Source organism: Euleptes europaea, chromosome 4 (assembly GCF_029931775.1).
Source record: "Euleptes europaea isolate rEulEur1 chromosome 4, rEulEur1.hap1, whole genome shotgun sequence".
In the NCBI taxonomy this organism is placed as follows: Eukaryota; Metazoa; Chordata; class Lepidosauria; order Squamata; family Sphaerodactylidae; genus Euleptes; species Euleptes europaea.
In genome coordinates, this window is record NC_079315.1 from 58,164,847 (window position 1) to 58,190,461 (window position 25,615).

The following is a 25,615-nucleotide window of genomic DNA, read 5'->3' on the forward strand; positions in this document are numbered from 1 at the left end:
TTGTAACAGTTTATACTGATGTTTTTATATGTCGCCTGTATTCTAGGCCTGTGTTTCTAACAAACGTATTGTGTACACCATGTAAAAAATATAATTATTTTGTTACAGATTTTATAGTTACCATCTCAACCTTTGGAAGGTTCTGGGCTTCATAACAGATTTATTTTCTACTAGGCATATGTACAATCCAATCTACCCACAATATTTGAAAAAATAAGATAATTCTTAGTCTGAACAGACTTTATACTAAGTATAATAAAAGGGAGTGTAAATAAAGTGTAATAAAAGTGAGTCAACGTAAAGAATGAAACATGCCTTCATCTTCAATTTTATCTAAATCAGTGAACACATAATTGTTGCTTTTAAACTAATGTTTTGACTTTTTACTTGTTTGCCCTAAAAATGTGTAATTTTGTTGTCGGCAAATACATAATTTTTACAAGCAATGAAACATGTTCCATTGTCTAATACAGGAAATGTCACACTAAATTAAGAAATACTGGCCAGCTCATTTCTTTATATTTGCAGTTTTGTTTGGACCACAAAATATGCATGCGGTATACTATTTCAGCTTGTTACAAACTCTGCATTTGCTGTTTAAAGGGATAGTATAATCTTTAAATTCCTGTCCAAATGTATTACAAAAGGGTTGTCAAGTTTTCCAAGAACGTGTTGTATATGCACCTTTTTTGGGGTGGTGGTGGAATTTTTAGTTTTATTGAAGTATGCAAAATATTACAGAATATACCAAGATATACAAAATATGCAAAAAACATAATCCATTCACCTTAAGACCGACACCTCTTGGTGGTAAGAGTTCAAGCCCACTTCTTTAGATACAGTTCTTCCAGACAGAGGCTATAGTTTAGACCAGAGCACAAACTTTGTATGCAGGTCCCCAATGTCTGACATGGTTGGCATGTTTTGGTAAAATGCTCTCTGGCAGCCTGACTGGTTGAATCTAGAACTGTAACCCTCAGCTGGAGTAGAGGAACCAATGATCCAACTCAGTGTAAGGCAGCTTCATATGTTCAAGGCTGCAATCCTATGCAGCCAACCAACGTTCTTGAGTTGAGGAAAGATAATTTAACCCCTTGGAAACTGCTTTTCTTAGTTTGGAGCACAATATAGTGAAACTGAAAATTCAGTACAAGTAGATGAATGAAGCTCCTAAGGACACAGGAAGCAGCCTTATGCTCAATCAGTCCAGTGACCATCTAGACCAGCATCATCAATTCTGATTGACAGCAATACTCCTGAGTATCACATAGAAAGAAAGCCTCTTCCTGTCTTTTTAACAAGTGTACCTATGTACACACCAGGAATTCAACCTTCTCTCTGCAAACCATTACTACTAATCCATAGCCCCCCTTTTAAGTACTTCCTACATGAAATGTGTGATTATTTACCCAGTTTCTTCATAACAGATACAATAAAAGATTTTTCTTCTTAGTTTCTCACCACTATTTAATGCATCAAGAGATCTTTATTCTTTTCATTGTTGTTTTAATATTTAAAAGAATATGAACAAGCCAAAAGGGGGAACTAACATTTTAATAACAAATTGGATTTCCTTGATTTACAAAAAGCATACCATAAACCTGTTCACATAAAACAGAAGTAGTCAAGCAGGTGCCTTCATTATCCAGGGACCTTTAATTTTTCTAGTTGGCATTTACCAAACTATTGAAGACTTGATTGTCATTCATACAATGGAAATAGTTCCAATGCCTTTGTTAGATTACCATTACTCTGAACTTCACATTTATGGTTTTGCAAGGTAAACTGAGTGAAACAATAAGAGAAAAATTTCCATGGTGTCTCCAAATGGGAGAGGCTACTCCACACTGAAGTCATATGGTGCTAGTGTATAAGATCCAGAAATGGAAAGCTATCCATGTGCAAGGAATGATAAGGATTTGAAGAAGTCAGAGTACACAGAACACAATCCCAGCATGTAGTATTATTTCACTCACTGAACAGCTGCCTTGAATAACAGTGGAATTCTAAGCAGGGTAACATTCTTTTAAGTCCACTGAAGTTAACGGGCTTAGAAGGGTATAATGCTGAACAAAGCAATAGTCCACAGAAAGGTATGATACCCTACAAGAAGCTTTTGCATTATTCCCAGGTTAACTTCTGCTAGTGTGTTTTTCTAACCAGCAGCAACACAGAACAATTATTTGCTCAGTTATGAGCTTAACTGCAAAATAGAGTCATGTGAAAAAGTGACCCAGTAGACACTATCTGCTAATATGGAAACAGAACTCAATGGGTGTATTGTGGACAGAAAGTCTTGGAAGTAGTCATACTACCCTACCTGATTAAATGAATCAATTCTGTGCACGGGAGTCTCCTAAAATGGCCATGAAAAATGTAAATCCTGAAAAAGAGCCCATAGGAAAGATTAAAAAAGAAACATTAAAGACTTGCAAAAAGGCAAACCGTCAATTGCTATCACAAATCATGCTTCTGTTGGTTAGAAACAAAGTACCTCTTCTATCCTTTCCCCCAAATTAGAGTGCAGATAATGCCTTATGGGTGTCACTAGAACATTTCTCTACAGGGTTATGAGTTTTATTCTATTTTAGCTGAGTTACACAGTGTAAGAATGGTGCTGCTGCACTCGTCTTGTCAGTGGCTTCCTAGAGGCACCTTGTTGGCCACTGTGTGAACAGACTGCTGGACTTGATGGGCCCTGGTCTGATCCAGCAAGGCCTTTCTTATGTTCTTAAGAAAAACAGGGCCATTGTCCTCCCCATACCTCCTCATTAACACTGAATTAAGACATGTGCTCTGACATCATTTCACTGTATCCTCTCTTCCGAAAGTAACAACGAATGAATCAGAGCAGGAGTGGGAAAAGGCTACCATGTTAACATCATGTGTTCTTTACATAACTGGAGAAATGCTAGATGAGACACAGGACTGAGTTAATCACCATGTCCTGGAACAAGCATTAAAGGCCTTCCATCCATCTAGACAGTCCCTAAAAAGACAACCCCCTAAAGCCAAATAGCTTGGCCAGGATCCAGGTGAGCGCAAGTTAGGCATATCTGTCCGCCCCACCCCTGGCCGCCTTTTAATGTAGTCTCTGATGCTCACACTCAGACAAAGCCTCTGTCAAGAGCTGAGAATTCTCTAATGAAGAGTGAGGGGATGCAGAGAAAAGGGAAAGTTTCCAGACCTCCCTAGCAAGAGGAAACACTTTTAAGTGCATATACGCAGGATGTAGACAAGTCCAAATTACAAAGTGGATGAAAGGGAAGCTGCCACTGCGCAGAATGCAAAAGTCCATCTTTTATATTTATTTATATTAGGGGCCATGGCCAAAAAGGCCCTGGCTCTAGTTGAGGGACTGCTCTTGGGCCAGGGGCTTCTAGTAGATTGGGGGGACATAGTAGTGAGGCAGTCCCACAAGTATGAGGGTCCCAGCCAGTTAAGGACAAAACCAGCACTTTGAACCTGAACTGGAAGCATATCAGCAAACAATGAAACTGGCGGAGAATAGGTTGAACAGAAACTCTCCAAGAGTTTCTTGGTAAGACCCTCGCAGCTGAATTCTGTACCAATTGAAGCTTCCGGAGTAGTCTCAGGGGCAGCCCTATGTAGAGCGAGTTACGGTAATCATCACTATGCAGTGTGTGGATTTTAGGGCATTTGCACAGCACTCTGCTTTCCACGACTTCTCATGCTTTCTTAGCTATTCATTGCTTTCTCTCAACTAAGCCAAAGGTGGAAGTCTGGCCACTTGGTCTGAGAACAGATTATTGGGAGAAGGCTTTGCTTTCACCAATGGTAATAGCTCCGCAGGGAGAATTAAGGAAACAACTGCTGTGGTAAGAAAAGAAGTCCTTACTCCATCCAGCGAGCGCAAGCTTGACTCAAGGCACATAAGGCACAACAGACTTCCAATATCAGATGTGCTTTCAGGGCATTCAATGTCAGTTATGAGCATGAGGCAGTGCACACACATGGCCAGTGGGAACATTCCTGAGGTGATACAGGCTGTGAATTCTTAGACCCTGCAGTAGAGCTGGGATCGACCCAGGAGACCAGGCTTCTGCATGAGGACTCTCTGCCCTTTAAGCTGTACCATTATAAGGTGGGTGGAGCCACAAGGCCATGAGACAAGACCATGCATCTGCTGGCTGCCTGCCTGCAGGTCAGCTCTGAACAGAAAGCCAGAAGCAGGCTGCAGATGTATGCTCAGTTATGTAAAAAGCAGCAACTTGCCAGTCCTGTCTGCACGACCCTAAATCATTCTTATAGTTTATTCTAGATTCCACAGTCACCAATGAGATAACTTAGCAGCAAATCAACTGTATTTGAATGGGAGCATTCTGATAGCGTAAAAGCTCTGACAACATAAAATTAGATACAGATTTGGATTTAGCTAAATGCAGGAATTTTCTGTGCAGGGGCAAAGTATCGCCCAACCTGCCAGCTGTCTCAAGGAGAGTGCAAAAATATTGTGCTATTGCATCCTGATACATAACAATCAAGCACATCTGCAGACTACTGCTTTCCGGATGCCACATTCTGTCCCAGAACACTGCTTGGCCAAGGATGCCCTGGGTGCAGTGAGGTAGATTCAGTCTTATTCTGGTTCCATTCCTGCATGTGCTTGCCTGATTTCCACCGGAGCTGGCATCCTTACAGCTTTTCACACCAGTCCCTTCTGCTAGCTCTTAGCACTGGATATCAGATTTTCTTCATCTGTTGGATGCTTAGGGCTGTCCTGTCCCCGTATGGTTAGAAATGAGTATCTCAGACCCCCTGCCATGCTAAAGGAGAAGACAGAAAACACACACAACATCAGGAATCTATGTCAGACATCCTGCATGAGACTGTGACATGGATTCAAAACTACACTCACCAGATATTGAGCCCTATGAAGTTCAACACAGAAAAGATGTAGTCTCCACCGATCAGCATTCCTATATAAGCGATGGACACATTCTGCAAATAAAAAGTGGTCCCTCTAGTTAGCCTCTTATCATCACTGTGTGTCTACAGGTGCTTCCTAATATAAGAATTTACAAACACTAGAAGAAACAATCCTGATTTAACTTTGATTAATTTAACCTGGAAAAATAGTTTGTGTGCTATACAGGTCAACAGATGATCCTATTTTACCATGATTTGCTGTTTCAGACTGTACCCTTATGTATTCGTATTCAACCAATAAACTCAGATTTTCTAACAGCCAGATTCCAAATTTCCTAACTGGGTGAGATTTCCATTAAACAGTAACAGAAAATGTATTTATTTGTGATCATCAACATATTAAACCCCATTCATTCCGAATTCATTAAATTTACTTTGTATCCAGACTCCTTCCCAAAATCTTTCCATGTCTGCATTATTATATGAAATAAAGAGGTCGTTTAAAAAATACAGTGTCATCAGTAATATCACTATAGCTTATTTTTACACACGTGAAAGTCACTCTCCAACTGACATGTCATATGTTCTTCTTGAAGCAACAGTCAATGAATAATACCATGCTTGCCTTAGGCTGCGCTCCATGGTGGATAGATGAAACCTGGTCTCCAGCACACAACTCTTTGTGTCCTTTCAAACTCAAAAGTTTGCAAAAGGAAAAAGCTCTTAATTGCCATGAGGTGGCTAAGTTGTAAAATGGGAAGAAGGTGCGCCTTGGCTCACCTCTCCAGTTTGTCCTATAGATCCAATATGTACATCACCCACCAATACCAAATGTCCAGCCCCTTTTCAATATCACTATCCTATCCCCCAAGTAAATAAAAAATGTACACTCTCTTCCATCACCCCCCCCAAAAAATGTTCTATACAATGTAGCCCTTCTAATTAAACTCTCCTTAATAGCTAACGTTGCACAACCATCAAGACAATGAAGTGAAATGTTTAAAGTCAGACACAGTAAACCAGATAAAAGATGGCTTCATAGTTTCCATGGCTAGTTCTGACATGTTCACCCAGCATCATTCCACCCCCGGTTCACTTACCTTGATAGCACCAACCACCGTGGTTGTGAGGGCAGAATTATAGTGGCTACAGAGAACCGTAGAATACGTCAGAAGAAACCTAAAGCAAAGAACTATATCTTACAGCCAGATCCAATGTAAGTATTCCCCCCCACAGAAAGTAAGATTCCATTCCCACCCCCCAATAAAATTACAGCCTTATTAGTATCATGACTGCACACTACTTTTTACATGGTAATAGTCAGTGTCCATCTGGACAGGGCTATGTATTCCAGATGTTTTGAATAAGTCCAAATTTCTGTCACAATATAATCCAATAAGAGATTTATTTGAAGATATGAATAAAGTATACAAAGGATGATATGCATGTATGGACTCTGATGCCATAGCACTTTCCACACTGTCATGTGAAACATCATGATCAGAAACTGCCACATGACTTTTCTTAAGAAATGTTATACTCTTCTAAGCCCACTGACTTCAATGGACTCAAGGTTCAACAAGATGATACAGCATCCCCAGGGACATTGCAGCCATTGTACCTCAGGAATTCTGATTTAAAATGCCATGGGGGGCAATCCTGCTCGGGGTGAGGCGCTCTTGTCTCCTCCCACAGCCATGGGGCATTTGGGCTACTGAAAACAGTGCTGGGGGGAGAGACAGGAGCCCGCCCCCATTCCGTGGTCTGGAGCAGGATTGGGCCCGTGTGACATTTTTTTTAAGCAAAAGAACTGAGGTAAAATGGCTGCAATTTCCCTGGAGACACCATATCTTCTGGTAGCGCCTTTAGAATGGTGGTGCTCTGCTTATGATTGCACTATGAGAAGCTTTCAATATACCAAATCAGTGGCAAAATTGGGAATGCTACTTTGCACTGTTATAACCTTTCGGTGGTGGAGGGGGGCACAGGAACCAAACAAGATGAAGAACTGGGGACGTTTCCTATGACAGAAATGAATAACTTGTGGAAATTATCTTTGCTTCCTGATGAAGAATAACTCCCAAATAGGTGCCAAGACATTGTACAAGCAGTGGACAATGAGTACATTGTTTTCATTATTCGCTTGTTGCAGTTGTTTGCTGTTATCCCAGACTGCTGGCTATATGTAGGCCAAGAGTAGCCTCAAGAGATGCAAGACTGCACCAGAAATTCCTTGCTAGCTTACAAAGATGCCTTACCCCAGTATACAGGAAAGCAGAAATTGACTGATGAATAACACATTGCTCCACTGCTTGAAATCGGTAACCTAGTCAAAGAAAAAAATAAATAGACATTTCAGATAATTTACTGATTTACTGATGACATACGTATATTGTATATACTCAGCATTCACTTGGGTTACAAGATTACGTTTGATAAAGGATCCCCTGCAAGTTCACACCCCAATGCAGCTAAGGTCATTTGGGTGTGCACATGTAGGATTCTGCACACAGATCCCTAACAAGATGGGTAACTGGAATTGTACAGCCAGGGTTGTGAATACAGACCCCCTTTAAACAGCCAAAATTAATTTGCTTGAATTTAAATGCCAAGATCTACATATGGGCTTCCAATGAATTCTGGGCCAATTCAGCTCTAAGAGCAATACCTAAAACACAGCTTGGTACATAGGAAATCTTGTGGATAAACTGTAACAGAGGTTTGTTCGAATGATTCATCCATCACCTCTATCAAGACCCCAATTCCATACAATAATTGGGAAACTACAGCCAAAATTGTTTTAACTAGCTGTTCAGGAGGAGGAACAGGATTTAGTCCCCTCCCTCTTTTCTCTACCAAATAATTAATTGTGGGATGTTACCGTAATTTTTGGGTTTTTTTAAGGGCTACAGATGTGCAGCTATGCATGAACCTGAAGTAGTATGAATCCAACCCAGGCTTTTTTTTATTAGATCAGGGTGTAAATACTTCATAGACTCATAACTTAATGGAAAGATCAACAGCAACATCAAAGTGTGTTTTTTGTATAAAACGTAGAAATGAATACTACATATGCAACAATGACAAGCTGGTTTAGCTGATTTAAGAATTACAGTGGGAAGCATGTTCTAATTTTTACCACTGGGCTCCTTTTTAATTGACAATGATCTTATTTACTTATTTATTGAGTACATTATGGTGCCCATCAAGAGATCACTGAGAAAGGTTAGACATTTGCCAGTTTCGCGTCAGTTTCACTCCCAAATGTACATTTAAGATACGTTGCCATGGGTGCTTGAAATGAAATTAAACTGGGTGTGCCATATTTATCTGTACACTGAGTATCCTGGAACCCTTAATTCTTTCCACAGACTCAAAGGATTGTACACCAAGTCTGCATACGGGAGGCATGTAAGCAGACAATGATCCAGGCAGCTCTACAATGGTAGAACTCCCTCCTCATGGAAACTTGTCGAAGCTTATCAGCTTGAATATCTTCCAGGTGTGCTGTAACACTTCTCTATTTAGATTTGTTTGGTCAGAATAAGCCAATAGTGATTTTCAATGGCACATTAATTTTGTGAGATTTGGGGGCTTTTATCGTAATTTTGCATACAGGGTTATTTTTAAATATGCTTATCCAGCTTGATCATGGAACTGAATGACTTAAAATCTTCGCTATTTAAAAATAAAGGGCTGGATCAAAAGGTGCTCTTTCTCCAGTCCCACTGTCATTTTACTAGTGGAAGAGCGTTTCTGTTGACAGGGGAGAGAAATTCTGCTGATCCCCACTGCAGACCCCCACTTTGCCTCCCATAATCTTTGTGAGGGGTCCCCAATGGGTTGAAGTAGAATTCCTGTGGGGCTCAGTGAACAAGAATGAACAGGAGAGGGGGAAATGCTGTTCTATGAATTTTGCTCTGCTTGCAGGAATCTGGATCCATGCCAGGCTTACTTTTTAATAGACAGAAAATAATATAAATTAAGACACTGCTTACAAATGATATATTTACACTTAATTAATTGCTTTTAATTCCAAAAGGAAGTCCGTTGGCTCTCCTCATGGTCAGAATGTTGCCTGTCTTGAACATTCCTCACAATTTTCTTGAAATCGATAGTGAAGTAGTAGAGTGAATATTATTTGAGTATAATTCACAGTGGGTAGCCGTGTTAGTCTGTTTGCAGTAGTCAAAAAGGGCAAGAGTCCAGTAGCACCTTAAAGACTAACAAAAATATTTTCTGGTAGGGTATGAGCTTTCGTGAGCCACAGCTCACTTCTTCAGATACAGCTAGAATGTGCATTATTATTTGAGTGTGGCCCTAAATATGAAGAATGGGCCAAAGACAGTTTCAAACAGCTATCTGCAGCATGACCCCAGATTAAAAACGCCATGTGGGGAGTCAGTGATCAGCGGCATCTGGTCAGGCAACCATAAGCATGCACTCACTTCTCCAGTTGCGGAGTGCACAAACACCTTGCTTCACTATGTAATCAGATTAATGTTGGTCCACAACAGTAATCTGTCTAGCTACACTTTTTGAAGAAGTCCATAGGCTGCTAATGGTCACTTGAAACCACACTGTGGAGATTATGTTCCATGGAAATAATGAATGTATGATCTGATCCTGTGTTTTGTAGATGCCACTTACCTGCTTTAAGTCTCCAGTGAAAAAACTTATGACAACTGTAGGAATTACCATAAAGCAGGCATTATAAAAAATGACTCCATATTTTCCCAGCTCCTGTATAAAACAGACACACTTGTTTAATTGGCAAGCTAACAGAATAGTATTAAAGTATTTGGAGATTCTTCTACTCAACTTTTGAATATTACCTAATAGCAGCATAAACAGACAACACAGTTAATAAATGTACTACATTTCTCTGCCTGCCTACAATTTCTATAAATACTCATTTCTGGAAGAAACACTTTTAGGGAAGGCTGGGTGCTCAGTGGTACAACATCTGCTTTGTTCCAGGTTCAATCCTTGGCATCTCCAAGTAAAAGGAACAGGTGTAGTCGATGTGAAAGACCTCTACCTGGGGCCCTAGAGAGCTGCTGCCAGTCAAAACAGACAATACAGACCTTGACAGACCAGTGGTCTGACTAAGAATAAAGCAGCTTCATGTATATGCTAATATAGAATCACAGAAGCATAGAGTTGGAAGGGACCACCAGGGTCATCTAGTCCAACCCCCTGCAGGAAATTAACAACTACCTCCCCCCACATCCCCAGTGACCCCAACCCTCCCCCCGCCATGCAGGATTCCTCAAAGCACTCCCAACAGATGGCCATCTAGCCTCTGTTTAAAAACCTCCAAAGAAGGGGACTCCACCGACCCCCTCAGGCAGCGCATTCCACTGTCGAACAGCCCTCACCATCAGAAAGTTCTTCCTAATGTTTAGGTGGAATCGCTTTTCTATTAGTTTAAATCCATTACTCCGTGTCCTAGTCTCTGGAGCAACAGAGAACAAGCTAGTTCTCTCATCAACATGACATCCCTTCAAATATTTAAACATTATACTCATATACTCACAGGTGTGTATTAAAAAGCTGCTTGCAAAGTCATCATCTCAACAGAGTTACAAACAGTGAAGAAGCCTGTAAGCATAGTTTATATCCTGATCCAGCTGACCTCCATGAGCTACCTTAAGATGTTTCAGTTTCTTAAAAAATAGGCAGCTGCCAAGAGATATTAAATGTGTATGCCAAGGCTTGAAAACTGCTGGGCACATGGTCACCCAAGTACCTGATTATTTCAATGGTATTTCCACAGGACGTTGACATTTTATCCCTTTGCAGGGCTAGAAACTATAAATGCATAGCTGGCTTCTAAAATACTTTTTCTAGCACTGATAGAAGGATGCTGTACACATGCTCATTTTTATGAAAAAGGTCACGAAGCAAAAAAGTTAGCATGTTTACTGCAAATGCGAGGACAGGAGGACATATGAAAAACCTATAGTTACCTTGGGGTCAATTTTTTGCTTTGTGTAAACTCCATTTGCAGCTGTGAAGATATCATTCAGCAACACAGAAGCATAGCCTTCCAAACTGAAAGCCAGATCAGATCTAGAAGAGAGAATATATGGAGATAAAAGCATTTTAAAAAGTCCCAGTGGCAGGGTCTTTGCTTGCATGGTTATGTGTTCTGGGTAGCTCCACAAATCATTTAAGTATTATAAACTTGTCAACACAAAACAGCAAATTCTCATGTGTTTAAAGCAGTTTTTTAAAAACCACACTGTTCTACTTGACATTTTATTCAGGGTTTGATTTGATTCATTCCTGGCAACCTCTTCAATAATTCCAGCAGTGCTCCATACAGCCAAAGCTATGATCAGACTAAGAAAAAAGGGACAGGCAGGAAATGGCTGGTGACATAATCTAACACTATAGTTGAATTGCTGTCAAATTCAGTGGCACTTGTGGCATTCCAGGGCATGCTCCACATAAATTAACAGAGGTTTTTTCAACAAATTGTGATGAGACCTTCTGTTACTCTGGATCTTCCGATTCTTACCTAAGATAACCACTTTTATATTTGAGACAAGTTTTTCCACTTAAATTATCCTCAACTCTTTTCTATGATAAATAAAAAACCTATAACATTCCCACCACCCAGCAAATGTGCAAGAAACAGTGGGAGACAGATGAATATGCCAGAACTTTGCTACAGGTAACGTCCTCTCATTTAATTGCATCTATTTTTTTAAAAAACATGCCATTTTGCATCTATACCAAGTGCACTACAATGGCAAGCCTGAAGCATCCAAAGCTAACAAATTGATGTTAATGCTCCACAAGCTTGGATTTAAAACAACTGTATAACTAGTGTCAAGCACGTAAGGGAAATCTAGCTTTGTGTGTTTCAAAAATCCCCCACTCCCCAGCCACACGATAAACCTCTTTTGATACTGAGCGGCAGCTTCTCTAGCTGGCCAGCTTGATGCCTTGATTCATTGCTGGGCCTGACAGCTGGTACTGCCAGCTGATGTCATCCTTCTGCCCCCTCAGCCTTCTCCGAGCCACCAGGATCCAGTTGTACCGGCTGCTGCTGGGCAACGAGCCTGCTTGTCTGCCTGCCACACAGAATGGCTCCGTGGCTGGGGGGGAGGGCCTGCTAAGTGTGGGGGTTGTCACCCTGCTGTCCCCAGTGGGGTGGGGTTTGTTCACTGCAGATTCCTTTGGGAAGGGGGGGAAGGGCAGTATATCTGATTATCCGGCTACCCCTATTTCCCATGAGTGCCACATAACAAAGTTTTAACTTTACATGAAGGTTCATTTAAAACAAAAAGGTGCATTAAGTTTCTAGCGGTCAGTATTCTGAAGTATAAAAAAGCGAACGGGGGGAACCCTGCTTGGCAAGAAATGACACTTCTTCATTTGGTAAAGCTCATAGTTATGGTTGCTAACTGCCCTGTAGAAAAACATTATATCTTTTAACAGAGGCTTAATGTATGGGAATGGACAGCTGATACTTTTCGTGGCATGGAGATAGAGAACATCACTTTGTACATATGTTCTTCTATTAAAGAGACACAATATTCCGCTGTACACTGCATTGGTCAGGCCGCACCTGGAGTATTGTGTGCAGTTCGGGAGGCCTCACTTCAAAAAGGATGCGGACAGAATAGAGCGGGTGCAGAGGACAGCGACAAAGATGATCAGGGGCCTGGAGACCAAGTCCTATGAGGGAGCTGGGAATGTTCAGTCTGGAGAAGAGGAGGTTGAGGGGGGACATGATTGATCTCTTTTAAGTATTTGAAGGGCTGTCACTTAGAGGACTGGGAGCTGTTCCTGTTGGCAGCGGAGGATAGGATTCACAATAATGGGTTTAAATTGCAGGCGGAAAGGTACCGGCTGGATATTAGGAAACGTTTTTCACGGTAAGAGTTGTTTGACAGTGGAATCAGCTACCTAGGGAGGTGGTGAGCTTCCCCTCACTGGCAGTCTTTAAGCAGAGGCTGGACAAACATTTTTCAGGGATGCTCTAGGCTAATCCTGCATTAAGCAGGGGAGTTGGACTAGATGGCTTTTATAGCCCCTTCCAACTTTATGATTTTTCTCCAGGGCAGTTGGCAGGCCTAGCCCTAGTTCTCTCTGTGCACCAGTATCATTGCCCTCTCTCTCTCCCTCTGTACCCAGACCATATTCAGCACAAAGTTAAACATGCTTTATTTCAATGGGACATCAGCATGATTCACCAGGCACTGGACTGAGTCCAGACTGATCTGGCACTCAGGGAATCCCAGTCTCTTCCTTAGTCATTGGCAAGAACTCCAATTCGGGGGGGGGGGGAACCCTGTGCAATCAAAACAAAGTAGATAAATCAAATCCATCCATCCATATGTTTTCAATTTACATTTGTTCCAAGGGCAAATAAAATTGCTTTCCTCTCTTCTTGTTACAAAATCTGGGACAATTAGCGCAGAATTCCATGTCTTCCCCTTTATCAATTATCTAACACGGATTGTTTTGAGGACAATGGAATAAAAGTATTTTGCAACATGCATTTCCCAGGTGAGTATTTGCAACTGTCTGTGGCAAGGCATCCTTACATATCCTCAAAGAGCAAAAGCCAAAGGTTTAAAGTCTTACCCAGCTGCTATGAAAGCCCCAAGGATGATCGCAAACACACTGAGCACAACACTCAATGAATAGCGCTTCCTACAAAGACAAAAAGTATCACCAAGAGTATTTTGAGGAATTAAGAGTCAACAAACCTGTCATTGACCTGAACCAGTATTACACATGCCATATAGAGATGTTTGTGATATCACAATAGTTAAGTTTATCTGCGCTGTACTAGCTAGAAGGTGAACAAGACGATATACTTTTCAACCAATAGGATTTGGAAGCTTCTGCTCTGCTTCATTTGTATATGTTAGACGAATCAAAGCCAACTCAAAATTTTGATTTTTTCCCACAGTTCTGCTATGGGTACATGAGCTTCCATGGTCATGTGGAGCTATCATTCCCTCAAGTACTGCACCGTTTATTTAAAAAGGGAATGGGGGCAGCCCAGTACTATAAGGGATTTTCCCCCATAATGGACAGTACTGATTTGGAGTTAAAATTACATTTTCTCCTCTATTATAAAAACGTTTAGTAAGCCTGCACGAGGCAAGAAAATGTTGGTCTTTATGAACCAGAATCCTATACACCTTCACATGGCAACAACTCTCACTAATTTCAATTGAACTTTCTCTTTAGCATGCAAACATCATAACGTAACCCTAATCAGTTTTAATGGGTTTGGGTGGTGTGGCTCACACCTGAATTTCGAAGCTGCCATTTGATCAGGTGTGTGTGTGGGGGGGGGGGGGGCAGGTAAAAAGGTATTAACAAGGTGTCTGTAAATGTACTGACAAGGTGTCTGTATTAAGTTGTCTGTATATGACTGTGGTTCATAGGAAAGGGAAACTCCCTTTCTCTAAAATGTAGGAGAAATCCATTTGCATTTTGATTTTAAGAGGTGAAAATCATTTTCTAACTCCAGAATACGAATAAGGAACCAACCAGACCAAGTCATACAATAATATCTGTTACAGTGTGCTTGCAATAGTGAACACGGAATGACTGTGCACAATATTTACAAACAGTCAAATTATTCAGGGAGCAAAGACTGTTTGCAATCCATCTTCTGTGAGGGAAGGGACAGTTGCTAGATTTGTACCTTATATTCTACCCAGGCCTTAGGGAAAGAGGGATAATTGTAGGTATATTGAGAACTGAGAAGTAGACTCAGGAGGTCGAAAAGTAAAGAAGCGACAAGGCTACAAATGTGGCTGAAGAAAAGGTGTGGTATAGTTAATGAAGTGAAAAAACAGAACCTGAGGAAAAATTATTAGGAGAAGAAATGAAGAAAATGGCAGAGGAAACTGGATGTTGAAGCCAGAGGGGACTCTGAAGTAATGTCACAGCATTTACAGTCTGAAGACACTGCACGCAGAAGAGTGAGAGACAGGAACACAAAGGAGGCTGGTCAAGACAGTATGGCTAATGGAAGCAGGACAACAAATGTGGGGAACTCAAAGTCAGGAACCTGAGAAAGCAACAAGAAGAGTGAACACAGATTCACTAAGAAATGTAGTTGGGCTAAAAGCAAAATTCAGGGGCAGAAAAGAAGTAGACCGGTAAGGTGAGTGGTTAGATCTACATTCTGACCATATCTTTAAGAATTGTGTGCCAGCTGGGGCTCCAGCACTATGACTTAGCAATGATAAGGGGCCAAAGCACTGAATGGGCGAGGGAAGGTAAATTTCACATATTCAGTAAACTAAGCAACCAATTATTTGGCTGCAAGTTTCTTGTTTTCACAGACTGAAGCAACTAATTTATTTTTTCCTTATAAGTGTTCCAAAGAGACCAAATGTTCACTTCAAATTTTATTCGTGGGGTGGGGGGTGGGGGAATTACCAGTCTAAGCATTCTGACCCAATATCATAAAAACTTTATTTGATCAGTTAGGCTTCAGAGGCATTTAAAAAATGAGTGTCAAATACTTACCCAAGTATAATGACTTCTAGCAGTAATGTAAGTGGAATGGTAAACTTCCTAAGGACTGTAAACATTGGCAGGCTGTTTTTTTAAAAAAAGAACCTAGGTTGTGTCAGTTGCAAGCTCTTATATTAGTTCTTATCTAATTTTGTTAAATTGAGGATGAAATCATTAGACAACATTAAGAATCAGCTTGAACAAATGCTCAGCCTCACTTTCAGCCAAATGTCAGACTGACACCAAAGGTTGATTAGACAACAGTATTGCTGGAAATGAGACTTAAAAAAGAAAAAAGGAAAAGGAAAAAAAAACCTCGAGCTCTGCAGTACAAAAATTCTCAGAATGTTTCAACTGTGTTAAGAAAAAGTTGTCCCATCCACTGGCCAGGCATCCATAATATGATGTCATACACCCATCACTAACTTTAAGCATGAGAGGAAGCCACTGGGAGAGGTTCTGAGGACCTGTTGAAATCCAAGCGACCATGGGGGTTTCTTGCCTTGAAAACCCTACAGGGTCGCCATAAGTCCACTGTGACTTCACAACTAGGGGTGTGCACCATTCCCCCCACCCCGGGTATTTTTCGGGTTTAATAGACCTGGAACTTTTTTGGGGGGGAAATAATGCCGAATCCCCCTACCTGTATTTAAATTTTTCAGGCCTATTAAACCCAAACCCAAAACATTCTAGCTGCCTCTAACTCCACGAGGGTCTCAGAGGAGGCAGGCAGCGCAGAGATGAATGCTGGGTTCGAAGCTGAGTCCAGCATTCAACTCTGTGCTGCCTCTGAGACCCTGCCAGTCAGCAGGTAAGGGGGAGAAGGAGAATAGATTCTCACCCAGTTTTTTCTTTAAATGGTGTCAGGGCTGCAGCGGCCCGAATAATGCCAAAAACATTCAGCATTATTTGGGATCCGCTTTTCAGCTCCCTTAATCACTTCCATTTGGGGGGAGGGGATTAAAAATCCAAAAAAATCCTGATATTTTTCGGTGGGGGGGTTAGTTTGGCTTTGCTGAATGCACACTCCTATTCATGGCATACACACACATCAGGGTTTATGGCAGTGACTATTAGCTTACCCTATAAAATACATTTTTGAAGTGCTAATACATTTCCTAATTGCATTCAAATTCAGCTTTTCAATTTTAAAAATATCTGTGATACCTATATACTAATAACAGCGTAGTCGGCCAAATCTGAGGACACTTAAATCCAGGAACTGGTGAATGGGCAAGACAGATTTTTCTACAAACCCGAACAACACCCCAGGTTTGCAGAAAGATCTGAAATCTAAACAAAAATATATTGGTTTTTTAAAAAAATAACCCAAATGATAAATGGAGAGCTTGTGGCTTTAAGCAACGGACTCCCTCAGTGGCCATTGTCAGGCAACCACAGATTCTAAAACCACAGATTGGTTGTCAGTAAAGGCAGGGGAGGCGGCGAGGCCCTTTCCAGGCTTGCTTTAGCCTTTCAATTGATTCATACGGTCTGTAGGTTTCTAATATAATTCAATTTTTACTAGTATACATCGTTCAAAAAATTAGCTTCCAAAAATTACTATTGATTGTCACAGTTTAACCATTTCCAATGTCCAACACAGTTTGTAAATGTATATACATAGTATTTCTTTAAGTCAATTATACAACATTTTTGTTAGTTACTCAAAAAGATGTAAAATACAGAGTAAAGTCCAATACCACATAAGTTCAACAAGAAATGTTTACTTTAACTGTTTGAGATTTCTCTACAAGCTGAAATATTATCAGGTAGCTAATTCATCAAGTAAAGTTCAGAAGGGTCAAAGTATTATATCTTCTTACAGAATAAAGTACTATATCAAATAGGTACAACAAGGAATATTTTCTATAACTGTTTGAAATTTCTCTATAAATTGAAATCTTTTTCATTAGAATAATCAGGTGATTAATTCTTCAGGTAAAGTTCAGAAGACAAGTTCCTGGGTTGCACTTGTTTCATTGGATTACTTCATCAGTGAATACCATGTATTCCTAACAAAAATACATTTATTTTAAAGTAATTTTAATCTATAGATTAAACACTGGAAATTGTTAAACTGTGACAATCAATAGTAATTTTTGAAGCTAATTTTTGAACTATGTATACTAATAAAAATTGAATTATATTAGAATTATATTAGAAACTTATAGACTGCATGAATCAACTGTTACTTATGATTATATACACATACATTATAGCTACTACTATTCTATTTTTATACCTTTAGTATACTTGATACCTATACTCTCTATTATTTATATCTACTTTAGCCTTTCAGCCTGACTCATTGTGGCCTGGCCTGGCTACGGTTACCAGGTCCGGACCGGGAAAATTCTTGGAGATTTTGTGTTGGAGCCTGAGGAGGGCAGGGTTTGGGGAGGGGAGAGGCCTCGGACAGATATAATGCCATAGAGTCTATTTTCTCCAGGGGGACAGATCTCTGTCATCTGTTCAGTTGTAATTTTGGGAGATCTCCAGGTCCTACCTGGAGGTTGGCAACCCTAGGCCTGGAAGCAACCTCTGAGTGACTTGATACCACCTGACTTGCATGACTCAGCTACACCTGGCTACTTGCTACTGTTCGACAGCCAGCGGAATAGCAGTTAGAGTTTCAGAGTAGGGTCTGGGAGACCCAAATTTGAATTCTCATCTTGCTGTGGAAGCTCACCGTGTAATTTTGGACTAGTCCCATACTTTCAGCATAACCTACCTCTTGTGTGGATAAAAAAGAGGAGAGGAGAATAATGTAAGCTGGCTTGGTCCTAGGGTTGCCAGGTCCTACCTCTCCTCTGGTGGGAGACTTTTAAGGCACAACTCGGGATCGCGCGGCAACGTGTGGATGCGCCGACGCGCGTGCGCATCACTTCCTGTTTACAACCGGAAGTTCCGCCTTGCGAGAGGCCTTATGCCACTCAAACTCTTACTTTACAACTTTACAACTGCTGGTTGTAAACAGGAAGTGACCTGCAACAGCGTGTATGCGCGTGCAGTTTGCCCGCCGACCGTCAGCTGGCCAGTGGGCAAAGGGGCAAATTGCTGGGGGTTTGCCCTCCACCACCGGGCACCTGGCAACCCTACTTGGTCTCCAGTGTGGAGAAGGGCGGGGTAAAAAAATGAAGTAAATAAATAATAAATATAGCTGAAGATGTAAGGTAGGTTGGTGAATAACGGAGAAGGAGAGAATGAGGCAGGGGAAAGGGAGAGGATATGGGGGGTTGCTAGGGGAAGGGAAAGAGGAAATAGTGTGGAGAGGGGGATAGAGGGGAAAGTGAGGTGGCTCCACCCTCCAAAGCAGCCATTTCCTTCATGGTTTGCCAACTTCCGGTTGGGGGCTGGAGATCCCCTGGAATTACAACTGCTCTTCAGATGACAGAGATCAGTTTCCTTTGGAGACAATGGCTGCTTTGAAGGGTGGACTCTGTGACATTATACCCTGCTGAGGTTGCTTCCCTCTCCAAACCTTGCCTCCCAAGGCTCTGACCCCAAATCTCCAGGAATTTCCCACCCTGAAGCTGGCAACATTAAGGAGAAACTGATCTCTGTAGTTGGTTTCAGGAAATATCCAGGCCCCACTTGGAGGTTTGCGACCCTAGATGGAGAGAAGGAAGCAGTTAAAGAAGAGAGGTTATGTGGGCTTTCAGGAAAGGGAAAGAGGAAACAGTGGGGGAGGGGGAAACAACATGCTTCCCACAAGTCCTTACGTGTTCCCACACACATTCTCGCCGCCCCCAGCCCTCAACATGGCCAAATCTGTGGATACTTACATCCAGAGACTGGGACCATGAAAAAACAAGATAGATCTTTCTATAGACCTAAAAACAGCCCCAGGTTTGCCATAAAATCTGAAATCTAAATGACAATAGTTAAAACCACCCAAAATAATAAAAGTGGCATTTTTAGCTTTAAGAAAAAAACTCTCTTAGCAGCCATTGCCACAACATTATTGTCACACCGCTACTGCCAGCCTTCAAGTCTTGGTTTCTGTCACTAAAAAAAAGCAGGGCTGTTTTGGCCTTTGAGGGAGGACTCATCAGAGCCAGGTCTGACAGTAACCACTGGGTGACTTGCTAACACATGACCTGCATGTCTCGCCTAGGCCCAGCTGCTTGCTACTGTTCAACAGCTGCCACCCATGACAGCCAATGGGGTGTAGTGGTTAGACTTTCAGACTAGGATCTGGGAGACAGAAGTTCAAATCCGCACTCTGCTGTGGAAGCTCACTGGGTGACTTTGGGCAAGGGAAGGGAAAGAGGAAAGAGATGCCTTCCACAGGTGCATTGTGGGTTCCCTGCTTGTGTTTGTGTGTACTCCAAACTCTCTTCTCAATATTTCCAAGGTTTCTATATTCCATCTCTCCAAAAAAAAATCCTGTTTGTACCACAAACTGGGTTGTTTCTAGACAACTGGCAATATCCACTGATTCCTCCTCCCACTCATGTCGTCCCCCTGGGTTTTCTATCAGCATTTCATAGAAATCAGCATCCCTAGCAGCATTTCATGGAGACTTAAGGGTTGCAGGGAATGGGGGGGAGGCAGAAAAGTTCCACTCTGCTGATGGAAAATTTAGTCTGGATCCTATCCCATTACCTTCTGGTGAGCTTTACTTCCCCTAAACACTGAGTCATGAACCAATATCATCTTCATGGACCGGCATCATCTCATTGATAGCACATGAGAGTTCAGTTCTTACACTCAGGGACCCATGTATGTGGCTGCTTATAATACAGCCACGTGGGTTGGCTGCATATGGCAAACTCCAACCTTTACACAGAAATAAAATTTGCATACAAGAACTGCAGGTTTTACTCTGCATATAAAGTTGCTTGATGTCAAATTGACCACTAGAGGGAGCAAAACACGTGCAGAACTGACATCCCCACCCCCCACCCCAAAAAATCAGGAACTTAGAAGCAAGGAAACTGAGAATGCGGGAAAGCCTCATGTTTGCTATACCTCTGCATTTCAAGTGGCTGCATATATGAATCAGACCCAGACTAGCACTCATTAAAAGAAAGTATGAAAATACAAAACATAACAGAATAGACCCAAAAACTACTGTGAGCAGAGAAGAACTTGTGAAAGGGATCTTTGCTGCCTTTTGACCTGTCTCTAGCCTCTTTCACCTGCACCCCCAAAAACTCATTCCTGAAAGCCAAGAGGTCCCTAAAAACAGTGAGAAGTAACAGAAGTGGCACTGGAAAGAGGTCAAGCCAGCAGACAGCACTGGCCTCCCGGTGCAAACTTTGTTCAAGGGAGGGAGAATTCCCCACTTCCGTTTCTTGTACCTCAACCCACACTGTTCTCAACGGTTGCCCAACCTTCAGGAGAGGCTTTTGTGGGGAAGAAGGCCGGAGAAAAGCAGAAAATTGCAAAGATCCCTTCTGTGGTCTCTGCTCAAGGAAGTTCTGGTCCAAATCAAAGTGTTTAAACAGAATTGCTCATTTTATCATAATTTCTCCAAGCACATGATGTGCAAATTCCTCCTAATTGCTGTACCTAATTTGTGAACTGCTTTTAAACCCCAAGACTCTCCCCACAGTTTATCAATATGGCAATATATCTCCTCTCCAAATGCCCATGTAGAGAGAAACACAGCCCTAACTCTGATATTCCCAAACTTTGGCTTCAGACCTTTTACTGACAAAAATGAAATCAAAACCAAACTGCTGGGTAATGATCCAGTTTTTCGTGTACCTTAGCTTGCTTGTGCTTGACAACCCACTTATGTGATTTCCCACATAAATCAGAGGAAGTGGAAACAGCTGCAATAAAATGAGACAAGTCAGTTTAGACCCATTTCATACTACTGTGAAAGAAATACACTTCAACAGCATCTTCATGCAACTAGCTACACTCCTGTGACTAAAGCAAATGTGTACATGAAAGTAAGCTTTGTCAATTATTACACTTACTGAACTTTGTGCATTTTGCTGTAGCCAAGATAAACTGATGCAGCTCCTCTTGCTTCAAAACAGGCACACTGATATTGCAAGAATGAACGATGGGACCCACTTGGCATGTCAGACTTCAGACCTCAGCTAAACTTAATATGAGGGCCCTAACGGCACTGTTTGCCTCTACACAGATTCAGAGTCTAACTGGCAATGAAGGATTCTGTCTGCTGCTGGCACACACTAGACGTCAGTCTCCAAAAGACAAGTTTACATTGTACAAAACTGGTTCTGTATGTTTGGTTAGAAGTGTGCATCTTCCCAGGAGCTGACTGGCAGTGTAACCTTTTTCTCTTCTATCCACAAACATATATTCTTGCTTTAGCAAATGTGATCCCCAAAAGGGGCCAAGAAGACACAAACTGTGCCTGTCTTTTTTCTATACTAAGACATGAAGCAGCCAGGGGATGAGGGATTAATTGGAAAAATGGTATGGGGGGGAGTAAATCCCCCTCCCCACAGCACCAACCCATACAGGATTATCCCTTACTGATTTTTAGGACCAATAACATCCTGGGAATTCCAAGGATAGCCCTCAAATACTATCAGTGCTTATCTTACCTTCTTAGGGATATTTTTGTCAAAATCAGGGAAATGAATGATTTTATTTAATTTTGACACATACAAGATGAGAATAGTGGTCACCATCTAAAAAAGGAAGAAGACATAATCAGGCATGCAACAACAGCTGGGGTGAATCACAGACCACTTACTCTACTGCCCTGCCTAAGAAATATATTGCTACACTGCGACAACTCCATTTAATACCTTCGTTTTCAGCCCAGTTTGCAGATTTTACCATCAAAGTCAACCCTTAAATGGGTGCTGCTATTCTGAAACCCTGCCAGATGACTAAAGCACACCTTGAAACAGGTATTAGCAATCAGATGGTGTGCAAGGGGAAACAACCGCTCAGCATTTCTTCCTATTTTCAACCTATTCAACTTTTTAGAACTCTAAAATGGCACGTCTGCAGAAACAAGTGCAAGATATTTGGTTAATACCCACGGTGATTTCTCAAAAAGATAAGTAAAACTCAATCATGCAAAACAGTGGCTCCAATTCATTAACAATGGCCAAACCTGGTTTCACAAATTGGTCTATTTACCAAGTTCACCGATGTGTAGTACCTTTAATTGTTGAACATACCTGTCCAACTCCTAGAAACAATGGAGATGGGAATCTAAAAGGAAAAAACAAAGTGTATTAAGAATCTTTTAAAAACAAGATAATGTACATCAACAGTGAAAGTTACTGAGTGACCTTGGCCAGTCACACTATCTCAGCGTAAACTACCTCCCAGGGTTGTTGTGGGATAAAATGGGGGGAGAATGATGTAAGCTGCCCTATGCTTCTAAAGGAAGGACAGAATAAAAGTAGACTAAATAAGCAATAAATAAATACAATATCCCAAATCAACTACCACAAGATGTGAACAAAACCACCAGCTCAAAGAGCTTAGAGGGGAGACTGGATAAATTCATGGAGAATATTTCATTATTATTAGCCATATAAGAGGCAGCATGCAACTGAGAACCAGTTGCAGGGAGAAATACCAGAGACAGGCTTTGGTCTCTGGTCCTGTCGATATTCTGGGTTAACAGGGCTGGCTACTGGGAAACAGGATGGCAGACTAGATGGGCTGTTTGGGCTCTCTTATATTAACTTTGAAAAAGGTAGTGCAAGTCAAAATGGAGTGGGTTATAGCACAAATATTAAAACACCTGAATTTTTAGTACTATGTTTTCATGCCAATAGAAAAAAGGATGAGCAACAGTATGAATTATTGGAAATTTATATGAATTGAAACTACTATATATTTTTGGTAGCTAAGAAAGCTTATTGAAGATATGATTTTCTTCCTCTTTCAGAATCAGGGCTGCCCACTCCATCTTGGAAAATGCCTAGAGATTTGATGCTGGTAGCTGGGGAGGATGGAATTTGGGAAGGAGAGGGATCCTGGCAGAGATGTGATGCCCTATATTCCACCTTCTAAAGCTGCCATCTCCTGCAGGTGATCCTGTCTCAGTAGTTTGGAGATCAAGCTGTTTGGGAGAATTCCAGGTCCCACACTGAGTTGGTGACCCTATTCATCACACAGAGACAAAGCAGTACTGTAGAAAGAGCTGCCTAACAGTGAGCCTATATTATCCTAAAAACTAGTTTAATTAACATTGCTTTCCTAAGGTACCTGAGGGATTATGATGTGCTGAACATCTTCTGCAATACCATCTCACAGAACAAAGCGCCCACAAATGCACAGTCAGCACACCAGTAACACCAGTTTATAAGTATAAACTTTCAACAGAGAAGCCAAAATTAATGGCCTAACTTGCCTAGTATTGTCAGTAGTAAACAGCAGCTGGTCTCATTACCAACTCTTCTATAACCGAGCTTTCCCACTTGCATCCTTTGGAATCCCTTATTGTTACAGCTTCCACTACTCTGATTGTTCTTAAGTCACCCAGCAAGCTTCCATGGCGGTGGGGGTGTAAAACTGACTCCCCGCCCCCAGTCACTGCTTTAGAATTGCCTGTTTTTTCAGAATGCAGAATACATACCAGCAGCAAGAGAGGGGCTAAAAAGTGGCACCTGTGAATTCAGTGTTCATTCATGTACCTGGAAGCAAGTCCCATGGAGGTAAAAGAGACTGGCTTACAAGTGAATATGGTTAGGAATGTGAGGTAAATAAAATGTTGTATTTGCTGATAAATCAAAATTTTCAAAACCACCCTTGAGAATTAATTGCTTTGAAACAAGAAAACTTCAGGCTATATATATCCGCGAAGTGCAAGCCACCAAGAGCTAGTATGATGTAGAGGTTAGTGTTGGATTAGGATCTGAGTGACCTAGGTTTGAATCCCCACCCTGCCATAGATCCTATCTGGGTGATCTTGGGCCAGCCACACACACACAGAGGCTCAACTACCCCACAGGGTTATTGTCAAGATACAACGGAGAAAAGAAGAATGACAGGTCTTCATGGGGGAGAAAGGTGGGTTATAAATGAATAAATCACGGCCCCTCCATTCTCCCTTTCTAGCTAGTCACTCTGAGAACTTTGTTCTAAAGAACTGCCAAGCAGCGCCTATTTTTGGACCGCCCTGACAGCAATTGTGAGACCAGGAAGGACCAGGTGGATTATTTGTTTTTATTGTGGGGCAACAGGCACGATGAATTACGGAAGCGCGGGGTGGGGGGGTGGTATGGGAACGAAGAGCAAGAGCAGTGTCGACTTTGCAACAAAACGCCTGCTAATGCGAGGGGCTAAGAGATCCAAGACCCAACAAGAGATGGATTGACTCAATCAAGGAAGCCACAGCCTTCAATTGGCAAGATCTGAGCAAGGCTGTCAAGGATAGGACATTTTGGAGAACTTTCTTTCTTTCTTATAAATTTTTATTTTTTTTATAATATAAAACAAAAAGAAACAATAAAAAGAATACAAAAACAAAAATAACAAAAATACAAAACGCAAGAGTACAAACAATTATTTTAAATCTTTGTTACAGTAAAATTACAGTAATTTAAAGCCCCCTTAATACCCACCACCCACCCTAACACATGTGTCCCACCACCAGTATTTGACTTCCGAAGAAGTGTTTGAACAGTATTAAAATTATGGATTATTGATAATATACTATACAAAAAACCCAGAAATAACAATATCTCTGTAACTTATTAACTATTTTGGAGGACTTTCATTCATAGGGTCGCCATGAGTCGGAAGCGACTTGACGGCACTTCACTCACACACACACACACACAAGAGATCTACTAGGGAACATCCTTTGTGTGTGCCGGGGGGGGGGGCAAGCAATTGGCCTTGCTCCAGCTGCAGCGCGCCCCGCTGCCATCCCAGGCGCTCCTGGTCTCACCTGTAAGCAGTCAGCACCGCCTTGTTCACCAAGACGATCAAGAAAGAGCAGACTCCGTAGAAGAGGGCGGAGAGCAGCTTGGGCAGCGGGGCGAGAGCAGAGGCGGCCGCCCGCTCCCCCTCCGCTCTCATCGCGCGGCAAGCCCCGAGCCAGGCATCGCCGCGGCCCCTGCGCGGCCGCCCAGGCGCAGCCGAAGCCAACAGGAAGGAGCTCGCGCTCGGCCGGCCCGTCCCCACCCACTCCGCGGCCACGTGTGGCGCGCCCTCTTTCGCTCCCGGGGAAACTTGTTGGGAGCCGGACGGCCGCGGCCTGGGCGAGGACGCCCCCTGGTGCCAGATCCGTGTACGCAGCGGCTGCCGCTCGCTTTGG

The 25,615-nt window shown here is 41.9% G+C and overlaps 1 protein-coding gene across 1 annotated transcript; it reads right to left on the minus strand.

Annotated features, from left to right (window-relative positions):
- Positions 1–4,603: 4,603 nt before the first annotated feature.
- SLC35D2 (solute carrier family 35 member D2) lies at positions 4,604–25,377 on the minus strand. Its single transcript, XM_056848608.1, has 12 exons — positions 25,247–25,377; positions 22,518–22,551; positions 21,930–22,016; positions 21,112–21,179; positions 15,406–15,477; positions 13,495–13,563; positions 10,863–10,965; positions 9,541–9,633; positions 7,149–7,216; positions 5,991–6,069; positions 4,880–4,962; positions 4,604–4,787 (listed from the first exon to the last, which is right to left on the minus strand). The coding sequence occupies exons 1-12, from the start codon at positions 25,375–25,377 to the stop codon at positions 4,685–4,687; spliced, it is 990 nt and encodes a 329-aa protein (XP_056704586.1). The 3' UTR covers positions 4,604–4,684.
- Between the last annotated feature and the right edge of the window lie 238 nt (positions 25,378–25,615).

Coding starts and splice junctions, on each gene's coding strand:
- SLC35D2 (XM_056848608.1), bottom strand. CDS start 25,377: ATGAGAGCGGAGGGGGAGCGGGCGGCCGCCTCTGCTCTCGCCCCGCTG. Junction 22,552..25,246: donor GCGGTGCTGACTGCTTACAG/GTGAGACCAGGA, acceptor TTTTCCTTTTAG/ATTCCCATCTCCATTGTTTC. Junction 15,478..21,111: donor TCAAGCACAAGCAAGCTAAG/GTACACGAAAAA, acceptor TTAAAAAAACAG/CCTGCCAATGTTTACAGTCC.